The 16,636-nt window shown below is 38.7% G+C and overlaps 1 protein-coding gene across 5 annotated transcripts in view; it reads left to right on the top strand.

Moving 5' to 3' along the window:
• The first annotated feature begins 3,057 nt into the window (after positions 1–3,057).
• KCNH7 (potassium voltage-gated channel subfamily H member 7) overlaps positions 3,058–16,636 on the top strand; it is a 511,727-nt gene continuing 498,148 nt past the window's right edge. For 4 of the 5 annotated variants that reach the window (XM_051848592.2, XM_051848593.2, XM_051848594.2 and 1 more), the window contains exons 1-2: positions 3,058–3,397; positions 5,041–5,271. In XM_051848592.2, coding sequence (XP_051704552.1) covers positions 3,322–3,397; positions 5,041–5,271 — 307 coding nt within the window. In that variant the 5' untranslated portion in view covers positions 3,058–3,321. The remainder of the gene's footprint in view (positions 3,398–5,040; positions 5,272–16,636) is intronic. The other variant, XM_002712225.5, reaches the window with a different exon arrangement.

Raw genomic sequence — 16,636 nt, forward strand, 5'->3', positions numbered from 1 at the left:
CAGAACCCCGAGTGTTGTCGCCGCAGGCAGAGGATTAGCCTAGTGAGCCCCGGCGCCGACTCAAAATTCTCTTTCTATAAAACAGTATTCATTCAGAGTTTACAAGATTTTTTTTAAAAGTATTATCCATTTGACCTTGTCATAGTGTCTTGTGTTATTGTTATGCTACTAAACATGATTACAAAGAAGTTTATACATGAAAAATCTATTGTCGCCTACACAAGGTACAGTTTCTTCAGCTTTTCGTGGGATTCTTAAAGCATTTTGTATTTTCAGTGAGTTTGAATGCATTTTTTAAAAAAAGTATTTGCCTTATTACATTTCTATAACTTACTGTTGTACTGCTATGCCAACATACCACAGTTAAAATAAAAATTGTACATGTAAAATTAACTACAATTCACACAAAATACACTTTAAGTTTTCTCTAGACTCTTTGGTACATTTTGAGAAGAAGGTGAGATTGGATTTAGATTAAAAGCTAAGTAGAGGCCGGCTCTGTGGCTCACTTGGCTAATCCTCCGCCTGCAGCACTGGCACCCTGGGTGCTAGTCCCGGTTGAGGTGACGGGTACTAGTCCTGATTGCTCCTTTTCCAGTCCAGCTCTGGCCCAGGAGGGCAGTGGAGGATGGCCCAAGTGCTTGGGTCCCTGCACCCGCATGTGAGACCGGGAGGAAGCACCCGGCTCCTGGCTTCGAATCGGGGCAGCGTCGGCTGTAGCGACAATAGGGGAGTGAACCAATGGAAGGAAGACCTTTATCTCTGTCTCTCTCTCTCTCACTGTCTATAACTTTCTCTCTGTCTCTCTCACTGTCTAACTCTGGCTGGCAAAAAAAAAAAAAAATCTTAGTAAAAATGGAAGGTGTTTTGAAAGTTGGGTTCAAATAATATTATGTGTTTTCATGGGTATCTGGAAAGGAAGAGTGGTATATATGGACATATGAGGGCCACTTGCCTGCGTTTCTGTTCTATTCTTTGTGTCTGCCCCTTGTAAGCAGAGAACAGTTGCTAAGGGCAATCAGAGTCAGCACCAAGGATAGTTCCACACACATTCAGCACCTGGGAGAGAACTCTCCTCTAGCAAGCTCAGCAGCAGTTAGCTAACAGAATGACAGAATGATCTACTTACAAAGAAGAAGGAAAGAAAAAAAAAAAAAAAACCCTTGTGCATTGGAGAAATGTATCTTTTTATATGCCAAGAGAGGCAACCGTACAGATTCAGGAAAGCTCAGCTACCATAAGAACCTGGGGGTTGTCACAGATTGCTTCTTTTTAAAATAAAGCTAATTAACTGGAAAATTCAACGTTCCTAGGCAATGTCTTCCGTTTGACTCATTTTCATTGCTCTGATATGATAGAGTGGGAATTGCTTAGTTTCTTGTTTTTATTTGGAACTGTTATGTTGGTGTGGGTTTTCTGAAACATAACATAAAGAAAAGTCGCTACGCTTATTTCCTTGTTATTTCTTGCAATCCACATGTTTCACCTACCTAAACTAACCCTGCTTCTTGGCACTTCTCAATTCTATCTTCTTTATTTCATTTCAGATGTAGGCTGTAGCTGAGAAAATATGAACCTGATAGACTCAAGTCACAGGCAAAGAAGGTTAGTGGGCTGCAAGAATCCCTCAAAACTGTCTCGTGCAACCGCTAGACAGGAGTCTCTGGGTCTTTATCAGCAGCGGGAAACAGACGTCTGACCGTGTTCTACTTCTGTGGATTGAAGTGGTGGCAAATTCCATTTAGAGAGGGAGGCTATTAGGTTAAAAACGGGGATAACGTAAATGCTGGGGAAAGAAGCAAGGAAAACGACTTCTAAAGCACACTTTCCTGACACAGCTTGTCACCTTGAGTTTCCTCAGTCTCCAGAGGACAGCTTGCACAGAAGTGCTGCTGTGCGTGCCCTGAGCGTCCCGCGTCGTCAGCCTCTAAGAAGCAAGAGCCAAGCGGATTGTGCTCTGCCCCCTTGGACCCGTTGCTGTCCTACACGATATTGGTTAGACATGGTGGCGGAAAGCTGAACGAAGTGACGAGTCTGCTCCTTACCAGAGTGGCACCGCAGGTCACACGAAGGCCGGCAACTCTTAGCCCCACCCACCTTTTGTTCCTTCTCTCTGGCGCCCCGCCTCGCCCATTTCAAACTCTTTTGCGTGTTTTGCACCCGTCGCTCATCCGGTCTCCGGCCTCTTTGGTGTTTCTCACAACCTCCAGCACCTGGAGACCCAGTCGCCCCCACAACCTCGCAACTCCTCGGGGGCTCAAGCCTTGAAACTGGGCATGCTCAGCGGCGCGGGCTTCCTTCAGCGCCCTGGAGGCGGGAGCTCCGCGCTGGGCAGGGCCGGGCTTGCCAAGCTCCCCACCAGCCCGGGCGCCCACCGCGACAGAGTCCAGGGCTCTGAGCCCCTCGCCGAGGCCGTGCCTGCACCTTTGAGGGAGGTTCAGCCTCAGCCTCCATTCCTTCGCTGAGGGACTGTTTTCCCACCTGTCTTTTCTTTGCAGCTAAGGATGCCTTAACCACTGCGGCGTGAGGAGCTCAGGGATGGAGCCCTGTGGCTAGTGGCCCTGGAGATCACCTTCCCAGAGTGGCTGTTTGTCACTGAGTTTTGGAGATTTCTTGGCTGGCCTCCGCTAAAGCACGCTTGAGTAATCCGAGCTGTGGCGGCGCCCAAGCTCTCAGGATAAAGGGAGCGAGTGTGTGTGTGTGTGTGTGTAGGGGGAGAGGGCGGAGATAGAAACGTCAACCTTCCCCCCCCCCCCCAACACACACACACACCACCACCCGGCGCCCCAGCCTCTTTTTTCTCTCTACCCTCCTGCAAATGCCGCACAAGTCTTCCCTATCCCCCCCCCCCCCCGCCACCGCCGCACACCCCACACCCTCAAGCCGTCCCCAGGGCTCTGGGCAACAGCCAGGTTAAGCCCATTTGCACTGGGAAATTAGCGCTGTTTGGGAGAAGAGAAACAGATCGATTGCCCTTGTGACTCCCCGCCCCCTTCCCACCCACCCCACCCCCACCGCTCCCTCCCTGCTCCCTCCCCCGCCACCTCCCCTCACCCCGCCTCCTTCCCGCTCCCCACCCCCAAACCCTCTCACCCGCGGCAGTCCGGTGCGAGGCCCCTCCGGAAGGCGAGGGGAATGGATCGGACTCTGGTGGGGAAGGCGGGTGTCTAGAAGGGGTGCTAATGGGAAGAGCTTTCTGGTTTCAAACGAGGATGCTCTGCCGCCGAGAGCCGCTCGCTCGCTGGCCTGGGCTCTAGCCGAGGAGAGATCCCGGGAGAACTCCAGAGCTCCGGGGAGCGCTCCTCGGAGCCCCGGCTCAACATGCCTGTTCGCAGGGGGCATGTGGCACCACAAAACACGTTTTTGGGGACCATCATACGGAAATTTGAAGGGCAAAGTAAGTCCATTTGTTCTCTTCTCTCTCCCTCGCTTTCCGCTTTGATAGTGCACTTGGCGTCCGCCGCCTGCGAGCTGGGGAGACGGGCAACTCCAGGCTCTGTCAAGTTGAGACTGTGAAACCGAGCCAGGAGGTTCGGGTGGCAGCAGGAGTGGTCTCCCTCTGATATTAATTTTGATTTACATTTCAGATTATGGTCTCCATTATAGGAGGCAACTGGATCCTCCTCTCCCACCGCTCCATTAACTGCCTTGCTACTTAATGTCCTACTATTCTACTATCTTAAAGGGAACGTGTGGGTATAACCTGGGTTTATATTATCGGGCTGTTTTACTGTAGACTTTTTTAAAGTCAGGAGCAGAGCGGAGAAGACACTTGGAACAAGAGAATGTGCATGGTAGTAGCGATGTAAATGGCTATGCAAACTATATTTTACCTTGGTTACATTGCAGGGTGGTGCTGTGGCAAGGATGTTTGCAGGCTGTTAGTTTATAGGAGCTAAACTTTGTGTTGAATCAATGCAAATGCAACCCAAGCAGGAAAAATTGGAAAAACAGTATCTCATCTGTGCTGGCTCCTAGTGCAAACAGCTGGTTATTCAAAGGACTATTTCTGTCCCTTCATTATAACCTTAAATTTCTCATCTAGAAATTTAAAAATTGAAATACATTAAGCAAATCCCACAAAGAACAAATGCAAAGAACTTTAATGTTCTTATATGGACTAACTACAGGGAATGAATTATTATATAAATATATTAACTTAAAATCCCACACTTGTCAGTTTACATTCGACCTTCTCCTAGGTCTATGTTAAAATACATTTATGTTGTATATTTTACAGTTGATTCAGCTCTGCATTTCATGACCTGAGGGTCTGGTACCTTGTGTTCAAATTAAAGTTGCATATACATTTAACATTCTATAAAAAGTAATAAGTCCTTTGCATTACATTTGCTACTTCCCATACAGAAACTCAAGGCTCTCCCAAAGTAAAAGTGAAAAAGTGTTAACATAATATTTACTCTGTATGTATAAATAATTTTATCTTTTGGAAAATATATGTAATGAAAGTGTGACCCTTTGCATTATTGAACTGCTAATACATGTAAAGCACTTTGAGTGTCAATGCTAGCTGTCATACACACACACACACACACACACACACACACACTAGTTCGCCTTAGAGTGCTAGAGAAAAGCCAAATCCAAGAATAATAACTACTTTGGGAAAGTTGTATTCTAACATCCAAGGTTGAAGTGAGAAATCTGATGTTTCACTGTTTTAGCTCTGAAAATATTTACCTTACATTAAATGGCATTCTGTAAATATCAATGGGCCAGCTGCTTGTCTGAGTGTCTACTGGGACCCCTGAGAATCACAGGGCTTAACAACTAAACTTTTTTGGCAATTTTATGCTTCCATTTGAAGAGTGGTTCCTTAATACTTTCTGTTTAAACTACTCAGAGTTATTAATTCCCCATTTAAATTTTGTAGGTTTTTTTGTGTTTTCTTATTTTTGGAAAGAGCAAAGACATTAGCAATTTGGGGGAAGTACCTGCAGTTTAGACCTTTTATTATGCAACAGATTTTTTCACTCGTGGAACCTTTTAAAAAGATACCTTACTATCTTCTTATTACAGATAAAAAATTTATCATTGCAAATGCCAGAGTGCAGAACTGTGCCATCATCTACTGCAATGATGGGTTCTGCGAGATGACTGGCTTCTCCAGGCCAGATGTCATGCAGAAGCCGTGCACCTGCGACTTTCTCCATGGGCCCGAGACCAAGAGGCATGATATTGCCCAAATTGCCCAGGCCTTGCTGGGGTCAGAAGAGAGGAAAGTGGAGGTCACCTACTATCACAAAAATGGTAAAGTTTGTCTATTTAGGATTCCTAGTGTTTGATTCCATTGAAAAGAAATTGTGATTACTGAAAGCGCCTATGCAGAGAATCCCCATTCCATCATCTATGTATTCTTGACTTATAGTATTGTAGGATCTAAGAAGTGTAGATGCTCTCATTAATGAACTGGTAGGAATGGTTTATTTATTTATTTTTTTTGTCTTTTAGGAAGGGTATCCTGTTTGAACTCTTCAAAAGTTCAGTACCTTAATATTTTCAAAGATTAAATGGCACAAATCAGTGTTACACATTCCCCTCTATGAGGAATAATACAAAGACCAATAATTTACTGAATACATTTACATGCATTTGTTATAGAGAAATAGAGTTTTATATGCTTGAACTTGAGAATACTTCACAAAGCAGAGTCCTTTTGAGAACTGTATAAATGGATCTAAAACTATTACACTTAGAATTTCTTGGTCTTCAAATTTATTTGATAGGCAACATCCCTCATTTTTTAATCCTTTTCATACAAGATTACAAATGATATGTAGAAACTTCTAAAATTAGTAAACTAAGCCAAGGCACATCCAAATAATGAAGGCAATTCATGGATTCAAGATGTGTTTTAAAATAAGGAATGTATAAAAGGCATTATGATACTATGTAGTTATTAGTTTTCATTTTTACAGCTGCAGCAAGACTGGCAACAGAAACTTAAGGTCATACCTCAACTTCAAGGGCACACTTCCTTCTTTCAGGCTTGCTATAAGAGCTTAAATATTAGAACTACAATAGTTCATTAAGAAATATACAATCTGAACATGCATGCATTAAATAAAAATATTTGTCTATTAATTCATGTATATGAATATTCATATACATGCATTTTAGGTATATATGTTTTCAACTATGCACATTTAATGATATTTGACAATTTAGGGCTTAAAGGTAAAATGACCTGAAAATATGTCCATTATAGTTAATTTTATCAATGCTGCACCAGCATCCACTTCTTTTTATTCCATTCACAGAGATTAGTGAGACAGATGGATAGCTGTTCGGATTTTTAGAAAACTTTAAGTTTTTGTAAATGTGTAATGTGCTATAGCCTGTATCATATAATGACTCATCATTTGGTAACTTACAGAGAAAAAAATAGCAGGGAAAAGGTTTGACAACTCCTCTTATTTTCTTATATGTAAATGTTTCGTGATTGAAAATGTACAATTCTTAATTACTAGGTTTTTCTTAGCATGAACTTGCGTGGATATGTGCAGCAAAGCATTACAGGAAATACAAGTTTATATAACTTTGTATTAATCTAGAAGGAAAGAAATTATATGGTTATTTTACAACATAGAACTTATTTTTTAAAGTTCTTTCCATCTTTCCTCATTTCTCAGTCAGTAGTGATGCTATACCAGAAATGGCATAATTTTTCTATTGTCTTGAAAATATTTATTGGAGTTAGGCTCTCAGAACCCAAATGCAACTTATTTCTTCTGTATATCTGATGCCATTGATTTGGACTTTTGAATGTTTGACATTTTTTCCCATCTGAATATTTATCATAATGTTGACAGAGTCTGTATTTTGGTTCTTCAAAGCATGTTGATCCAGTTTTGGTGATTGTGTTTCCTAGGCTATTTCACATAATTTTTTAATCAACTTGTAGAATTTAAGTATAAAATTAATCTTATCTAACCAAATATACATAGTATATTTGGCATAATGTTTTCAAACAGAAGTTGCAATCTATTACACTGCAAGTAGAATGATTAGTGAAACTTGGTGAATATATGTAACATGAGTATGTAAAAATTTTCTCAAAACTCTTTAAAACAGCAATTTCATATAGAAGCAAAAACTTGTTTATAAAATTTTCTGTAGTGAAGAGATAAGCTCATTGTGACTAATATAAATCTACCTGTGTGACTTGCTTTGTTTTATAAATTAAAATTCCTGTTTTCAGACAAGGAATCTTTATTTGGAAGCTTATTTGAATATAGAAATATTAACTATGGGTGACAATATTGTTTTTTATTGATTTAGTTGTCAGATTTGACTCTGTAAAGACTTTAGTATCTTTAAAATTAGTGACAAACTGCCTATTTAGCTTTCATTGATATGAGAAAAATGAGATGATGGGCCAATATTATAACAAAAATAATCAATTTGAATGACCCTTTCTTAGATTGTGAAGACTCAGTCATATTCATTTACTTTGAATATAATTTACTTGTGTTTTTGTTGATAGTTGATAGAGTGTAACTGTAAAGTCATAGTTTATGAAGTTCAAATACTCTGATAGTCTTGCCTCATAGAGATCTGACATCACTCTACATCTGTAAAATCAGAAAAGGGAAAAGATCAGCAAACTTTCATTGGTTTTTTCTCAAAGTTACCTTAATTACTTATTTTTGAGGTCACTGACTTTTGAGAGTTTCTTGGTTTCTTAATTATAGAAAGAAGATGCTCCCCTTACTTATTCTTTATTTAGAGTTGCACAAGAATATGAATGATGTCATAAGCGAAATGAACAAATTATCAAAAAGTTGAGATGTTTTCTTTTTGTTACTTGAGAAGAAAAAATATAAGCAAGGCATTATTTCCTAAAGCTGTTTTCAAAAGTGGCCCAAGGGCTTTATAAGCAGTTGCAATCCGTGATCTGTGCAATAAATTCACATTGATGCAGTACAAGGCAAGCTGCATGATCATCATTGTGAAGCAACATTGCCTACCATGCTCCTTTGTGTGATTATGCAAGGTACAATTGGACTTGTTGTTTTCCAGAATATCAATTTTTAAAAACCTAGTTATTTGCAGTAGGAATATTTGACATCCTTTCCTTTGAGAATTCTATTTTACAGTTTAAGTCATTATTGCATAAATCATCTTTGGCAGCTGTGAAATATTGCTTGAGGTGATAAAGCTGTAAATCTTTTGACATAAAACTCTAATTATACAAAACTATGATTATGCCAGGGCTTATATAAGGATAGCATGTATTTTAATAGCATAATATATTCATTTGAAAGCATCTTTATACCAATAGAGATTGAGAAATAGCAAGCACTTCATTTGTTAACTGGATCATAGTTTGTAGATGATGGGAATAGAAAGGAAATAGGAAAACATCATTTAGTTGGTTATCCCTTAATTTATTCTCATTTGGCTTGTGGTGTATTGTGGAGTAGAGCTGTCTAATTAAGTGTTAAACCCCTTCACATACACATACATATGTGATTTTGACCCTAAAATATCAAGCAACTTTAAACTTTGGAAAATCAAAGTAAATTTTTCCAGAGGAACGAAAGGTCTTTATTAAGTAGGAAAGCAGGACTTAAAATGCATTATTTTTACAGATCAGAACATTCCTGTCTTTGCCATTCTGCTTTCATTGTTACCAAATCAGGAAGGAATACTTCTATTTCCCCTATTTTTATGCTGCTTTTAAAGAACTGAACAATGAGATGTGGCTGAAGTAAGTCCTTACCTGGTCTGGACAGTGATCAGTACCAAGTTCCAGAGGTAATATTAGATTCAATCAACATAGAAAGAAATCTTGATTGAACAACATTGAATTTACTATCTCTGAGAATCATGAGGTAAAACCTTCTAGAGTGCTGTGCTTTTCTAAGAGGAGTGAACATGCCCATTGAGTGTCAATTCTTCCTAAGGTAAAGCATTTGGAACTAGAAGAAAACAGCAGGAGGAGACATGAGGGAGGGCCCACCTGACCTCTGCTTACCGGACATTTGTTTTAAGGGTGACTAATGTTCATTTATATCTTCCAAACCCCAGATGCTCTCCTGAAATTGTTTTTAGAGAAAAAATAATATTTTAACTAGTGAAGAAACTTTTATAGAGCGTCTATAAAATTTAAGGTTAATAATCACTCTTCCAATATCCAGATCTAAAAGAAACTTGTTTGTATCTATCACTTCCTACCTTTTGTCATAACAATAAATTATTAATGAAATAATAGAATCTAATGAAAATTTCAGCAGTACAAATACATATTGTCATAGCTTTATATAACTTAAATGGCATGTAAAATATTCAGTTCTCTTAATTCTTGGATTGTGTAGTAGTGATACAGATGGTAGTGTTTTTATTTTAACAAGAATAGAAATATATTTTGTGTGTGTGAAAATCAAGCAATAAGGAAGGAAGATTTCCATGGAGTATCTTGCGAGAATTTGTTTTGGTGTTCCTTTTAACTTTCTGTTATACGTTCCCATGTTTCTTTGCAATAAGATATTGTAGCAACCCTAATCCTAAAATACATTTTCTTTCATATATCTAAACTTCATAACATCTTGTGGACTCTGGGTATTACATGGAATTCAAATTTAATCAACTGTATTTGATGATAAAATAAACACTTTCAAGAAACTTTCCTCCCCACAATTGAAAACTTTCAATTCAGTATGGTCTCAAGTGAAATTAAAATGTCCCACAAGCTGTAGATGAGCTCTGTTCAGCAGTTCCTTTTCAACACCCACCAACATCATAGCTCTCAAAAGCTCTGGGGCTAAAAAGAAGCCATGTTGCCTGCCAGCTTGAGAGAAAACTGCTCAGTTATTTTTATACCCAATGGGTTTGAGAACAGGGTCAGTTTAGGGCTGACAGCTAGGAGAGGTTTAGTGGAAAGAACTGGTTTGCCATGGCTTCCAAGGGATTTTGTCTAGTTGAGTTTTTTTTTTTTTATTTTTGTTGTTGTTGTTGTTTGCTATAAATAGTTACTGAATCAATTGCTGGCAGCCAACCTGCTAGGAGAGTCCTGGGATAGTTCAGCCACAGGGCAGTAGCAGTTGGCATGTGTTTTGAGGCAGCATCATTCAACTGCCCATGTGAACTAGAAACCTTAGGATCTTTTACTGCTTTTCTCTCTCCTCCTCTCTAAAGCCAGTTGGTCACCAAATTCTTACAGTCTTTATATGTGAAATATTTCAGTATGCTACTCCTACTCATCCATCCATTGCCAAGTGCTCTGATTAAAGACTGCTGTATTCTTCTTTTGAAGTATTGAAGTCTCCAGTTTTCCTCCTCCTTTAATCCATTCTTCACAATGCCATCAGAGGGCTATTTCTGAAACATGAATCACTTACAGTGATGACTTTTTAGAGCCTAGAATCATTGTAAATGAATTTCATGTATTAAATAATAACTACAACAAACCCATAAAATATGAACTCTTATTATCCATATTTTATGAAGACAACACTGAGACTCAGAGAGGCATGCATGATGGAACCTAAGCCTGTAACAAACTTGCCTTACTGTGGCTCAATGCACCTATGTCATATCTTCACATTAAGGACTTATTTTAACTTGTTCAAGCTCTCAGAATTAAATGCCAGACTCTCCTGTATGATGTTTGGTGACTTTCAGAATCAAGTTTACTTGGGTTTCTAAATAGGTTAGGTCAAGAGAAACCAAGCTTGGATTTCTAACTCAGAGAGTAGCTAGGGGTACTGGACCAAATTTACTTCCTTGGTGCCTTATTTTCTCTTTATGATATATATTTATAGAACAACTATATTGTTTGTCTGACTGAATGTGTCCTATGTAATAAAGGACACAACATTGTTTCTGGCTCATAATGTGTTCAATATTTATCAATTAGTTGAAAATACTGTCAATTTCATTCCTCCTACAAATTGTATGTCCCTTTGATACTTGAGTGTTCAGAGTTCCTAAAAAGTGCACTTGTATGCACCTAATGCTTCTGAAATGTCCTTTATCTACAATAAGTAGATCAAAGTCTGAATGGATTGCCTTTCTCCTAGCTTCTCACTCTACTGAAGCCATCGTCATTTTTCCAAAGAGCAAAAACTCGATGTTTCTCCTAATGCCTTTACTGATTCCTCCTTTGTGCTCCTTTAACACTCAATTCTCAATTCTAGTGTAGCATCTATACTGAGCTACATATTATTGTTGTTAATATTATTTTCTGAACTCATTCTGAGAAATACCAAGTCATTAATTTCTGAATTCTGAATGTGTGGAAGAGTAGCTTGTACTAGCCAGTATTCAAAAGAATGAAGGGAGCGTAAGAAATGGTATAATGGATTTCTAGAAAGAAGAAATAGACTTAATCAGGTGATCTAGGAAAAAGTGAACTATGTGGAAAACATGATATTTTGATATATTTTGTTTTATTAAGAACACTTCTAAAGTACTCAAGAACAATTTTCACATTTTTAAATTTAAGAACCATATTTTTATTAATAATCTAAGATATTAAATCATCATTAGAACCTGTAACTATACAAATAGCCAGGAAGTACTTAGGGAAGAATGAGACAGAAGCTATTAACCAGGAATTAACTGGTTAACTATGTGTCCCACGTTTGCCACTACAATAATGACTTACTAATGTTTCCAATAATCTCTATTAGCCAAACCTAGCTCTCTCCTGTTCCTTTCCATATTGACTTCATTGCTGTGTTTCTTGTAGCTACTCCTCTGATTAGATAAGTCACATAGTATTGAAATTTTATATCTAGTATCATATCTTATCCCTTGGTATTTTCTTGAAAATTCTTGATCAACAATGATTGATCTAGGGTTATGCAATAATAATGGTATAAAATCTAAAATAAAGTTAGTTTGTTTACTTACTTATTATTATCAAAATCAAGCTAATGTTTTCTCTAACTTTTTGTGCTGCCTGCATTTAGCAACAATACTGAACTATCAAGAAGTATCAGAATTGAGCATAATCACCATAGTGAGCAATTAAAAGCATCAAATTTCCATTTGACACAGTTGGGTTATGGGAAAACAGAGTACTGGCTCTGTTGTTATGACCCAATATGTCACACTATCTTCCTCCTCTTATATTTAAATTAAATTCACTACAGAAAAACAATACACATTATTTGACAATACTAATTGTGACTTAGGTAGTGCCCTGTGTCCTTTCCCTAGTTCAAATAGATCAACTTGTTCTTTTTGAGATTCTCATTGTTTGGTGGAGTTTCTCTTATCATAGTTTAACCCAGAAAATGAGTACAACTGCCTTGGGTGGCGATTGATGTGTAAGAATTAGAAGGTGGGGGGCTGATGCTGTGGCTTAGTAAGTTAATTCTCCACCTACTGTGCCAGCATCACATATGGGCACCAGCTCTGGTCCCAGATGCTCCTCTTCTGATCCAGCTCTCTGCTGTGGCATGGGAAGGTAGTAGAAGGTGACCCAAGGGCTTGGGTCTCTGTGCCTGTGTGGGAGGCCTGGAAGAAGCTCCTGGCTCCTGGCTTTGGATCCACTCAGCTCCAGCCATTGCTGCCATTTGGGGAGTGAACCACTGGATGGAAGACTTTCTCTGTCTCTCTCTCTCACTGTCTTTAACTCTACTTCTCAGATAAATAAATATTTTTTTTTTTTAAAAAAAGAAAGAATTATAAGGTGAAGTGAGAGAGCATTTCGTGTAATCTCTGCCCTTATTTGGCTTAGTTTATAAAATGACTTCCAAATAGAATGTGCCAGGAAAAGCACACAAGGTTTCCTGGGCTACTCCAGTTTTGGTTACCTTCCAAAATGATCAATCAGAAGACATTTTTAGAGGGGGTGGACTCTGACTACTGTGGAATTTTTTGTTGCCTTTTCCTATTTTTTTCTTAATTCCCTTAGAATCATTGTAACTGTTTTATTTGTTTTGCTTTGTTTGTTTACTTTGATTGTATATTCATTCTTTTTTTTTAAAGATTTATTTTATTTATTTGAGAGAAAGAGTTACAGAGAGAGGTAGAAACAGACAGAGAGGTCTTCCATCTGCTGGTTCACTCCATAAATGGCAGCAATGTTTGGAACTGAGCCTTTCCAAAGTCAGGAGCCAGGAGCCTCTTCTGGGTCTCCTATATGGGTGCAGGGGCCCAAGGACTTGAACCATCTTCTACTGCTTTCCCAATTCATAGCACAGAGCTGGATCAGAAGGGGAGCAGCAGTGACTAGAACTGGCACCCATATGGGTTGCTGGCACTTCAGGCCAGGGCTTTAACCTGCTGCACCACAGCACTGGCCCCAAACATTCATTCTTGCATGTTGTTTGAAATACTGGCTTTGATAAACATTTGCAAAAATTCAGGACAACTTAAAATTCTTGTTGCATCTCAGGCTATACTCCGAAAATTCTTTTTTTTTTAAGATTTTATTTATTTATTTGATAGCTAGAGTTACAGACAGTGAGAAGGAGAGACAGAGAGAAAGGTTTTCCTTCTATTGGTTCATTCCCCAAATGGCTGCAATGGCCAGAGCTGTGCTGATCCGAAGCCAGGAGCCAGGTTCTTCTTCCAGGTCTCCCATGTGGGTGCAGGGGCCCAAGCACTTGGGCTATATTCTATTGCTTTCCCAGGCCACAGCAGAGAGCTGGATTGGAAGAGGACCAGCCGGGACCAGAACCAGCGCCCATATGGGATGCCAGCGCCTCAGGTGGAGGATTAACCTACTGCGCCATGGCGCCAGCCCCCAGAAAACTCTTTTTAATTCTATGAGTTTCAGTCAAATCTGTATTAGTGAGTTAACATGACCATAAGGACAAAGATCAGTGTATAAAATTAGTGATAGTTTATAACCAATTTTTCAAAGTACACTTGAAAAATAGAATCTAGGGCAATCTAAAAAAAGATTTATATATGTATATGAAATTATTTGTATTAAGCAATATCACATATTGAAATCATGATCTTAAAGCACTTGCATATACTAATTAAGATTATAATCATTTGACAAAAATTATTCTTACAGCTATGCAACATCATATGTTGTCTGAATAATTTTTAAACAGGTTCCCATTTTTATCTTAGTTAAATTAGTTACATCTCTGCTGGTTTTGCCAAGAAATCTAATATGCACTATGTAATATTATTAGTTGGTTTTTAGCTGTACATTTGGTCAGTTATTTATTTATGCAGTAGATACATTCTCCACATTTTAATTCCTGTGGTCATAATCTATGGTCCATAGCCTCTACTCAATATAGATATTCTCCCAAAGGACTCAGGTTAATTGACTTCCCATTCTGTGACTGGCTCTTTATAGAAATTACTTTTTCTTATTTTCATGACAACTTTGGGAGTAGACTATCGCTCCCCCTCTTCGTGGAGGAACTACACTAAACCCTGCGCTGTTCTTTTGTCTGCTCGGCCCTTCCCGGGTTTGCTGCTGGTCCTTCCCGGGTTGGCTGCCGACCCATCCACCTCCTTGGAGGGGCGGTTCCCCCTGCCACTTTTCCCACTTCCGCGGAGGAGCGGCACACCACCGGCCAGCTCTCTTGGGGGCTGCTCAGGTGTTCCTTCAGATGTTCCCCTTAGATGTTCCTGGTGCATGTTGTCTCTCTCCTCCTTTATAGTCCTCTTCCACCAATCCATGATCTGCTGCCCACACGCCAAGCACACCGCTCTCCTCCAATCAGGAGCAGGATCAGCCAAATTGGCGAGAGGCAGCTGCATAGAAGTTTACTCCTCCCCAGTGCCATATTGTGGGAGAGCAGATGCATAGAATAAGTCTTAATTCCAGTAACTTAGTCTAGTCTCAGTTGCTCCCCACAGTAGACATTACCTCTTTTTTTGGATTAGTTAATTTGAACTTCACAGAAATTAAGTAAAATATTAATGATCACAGGAACAAGTATAGGTGAGGCTTAAAATCTGGGTTTGTCTTTGCATGCAAACTCCACTATATTGCCTCTATCTGTTACCCTTCTGAAATCTTACCCTGCTGATCCTGTAGGTCCTAACTGTAGTTCTTAGCTTTAGATTCTACTGCTTATCCAAAGTGTAGACCTGATTAATTTAAGTCACATTAGAGGACAAATGAAATAAAGCTTACCATAGATGTCTTGGATTTTAAGAAGAACTTTATCAGTCAAATAGAAGAATGTTAGGTTTTAGTAAAGTGGGAGTAAATATTAAGTGCCTATATTCTTTGTATAATAATTAATGGTATTCCCCCTTACTCTTAAAATTGTCAATATTTTGGACTATGAATTATATATGATCAACTTAGATTTGGCTGGCATTTTTAGTTAAAAGCCCCTTGACTAGTATTTGTCTAATCCTTATCTAGGAAGCAAAAAAGAAAATCCATAGAATAGTGTGATGATTCACTAGCATGAAACATTGTAGTGTCTTTTTCTTCTCACCTTCCTGCAACAAAATTTTATTTACTGGCAAGATTTTGTGATTTGACAAAATTGACAGCTAGTATTTAAAAGGGAGATCAAAATTTTACTCATGTGAAGAGGCTCTGGTTTATTTTAAATACCTCTGATTTTCTTCTCAGACTGAGTGTCAGTCTCAGTTCCTCTTCCATGACCTAGTTTGTGTCTCTGAGAGACTCCCAGAAGCTGTCATCCGCAAGGCTCCTCCTCCTTGTTCAGTGGGCTCCTTCTTCCTGGGATAACTTTCACGTCCCTTTCCTGTACCCTTCACCAACATGTCTCCAATTTTATGCAAACTTCTATACAGCTTCAATCTCATCATTTTTTAAAAACATCTTCTCTAAATCAACAGGCAGCCTTTTCCACATTTCTTAGTATTTTTTCCTTGTCTCTATTAGAACACTTACGAAATTATGTTGTAGTAATTTGTTCTTATGTCTATCTCTTCTACTCAGTGTTGAGTATTTTGAAGGGACTTATTAAGGTACTTATTAAAAAATAAAGAAAAAGTCAGGGGAGCAAAAATAGATTTAAAGTAACACAGGAATATGCCTATTTATGGTTAAAAATGTATGGTGTCATTGATTTAGTGTTCTTTAAACATCTTGTAACACTCATTTTTCTAAGTATGAGACATAAAAACTGAAAATTAAATGTTATTTATTAGCTGAGAAACAGTTATGCACTGCTATATACTTTATATGTTATAAAGCTATTTATTATAATATTAATACCTATATCTTTTCCTTAAAAGATGTAATGAATGATCATCCTTCTTAGTTAGCCTGGAAAGAGAATGGTGAATGGTGAAGACATCCATATGGCTCTCTAATTCCTACCCATCAACTGACTCTGATGGATAACAAAAGGAATAGTGCATCTACACTTTATAATACCATCTTATGCAAGTTTCAAGCTATATTAGTCCTCCTAGGGTATCCTTAATTAAATACGTGTGATAAAATACTTATAATAACTTGCAGTTATTCTGATGTCTTTTTATGCTATTGCTCTCCACACACTGGAGTCACCTCACATTTACAGTAGCTTCTGAAGTTAATCTTTTTTCCCAAACCCTGAGTCCTGAATGGAGAGTGTAAGGCCTGTATGGCATCAGAAGACACTTCATCAGTCACGTCCTGATACAAGATTTCACCACTTCAGCAAAACTTTAATCTCTGCTCTCTCTCTCTATCTCTGTCAAAATGATTTAACTTCAT

This window comes from Oryctolagus cuniculus, chromosome 3 (assembly GCF_964237555.1).
Source record: "Oryctolagus cuniculus chromosome 3, mOryCun1.1, whole genome shotgun sequence".
NCBI lineage: Eukaryota > Metazoa > Chordata > Mammalia > Lagomorpha > Leporidae > Oryctolagus > Oryctolagus cuniculus.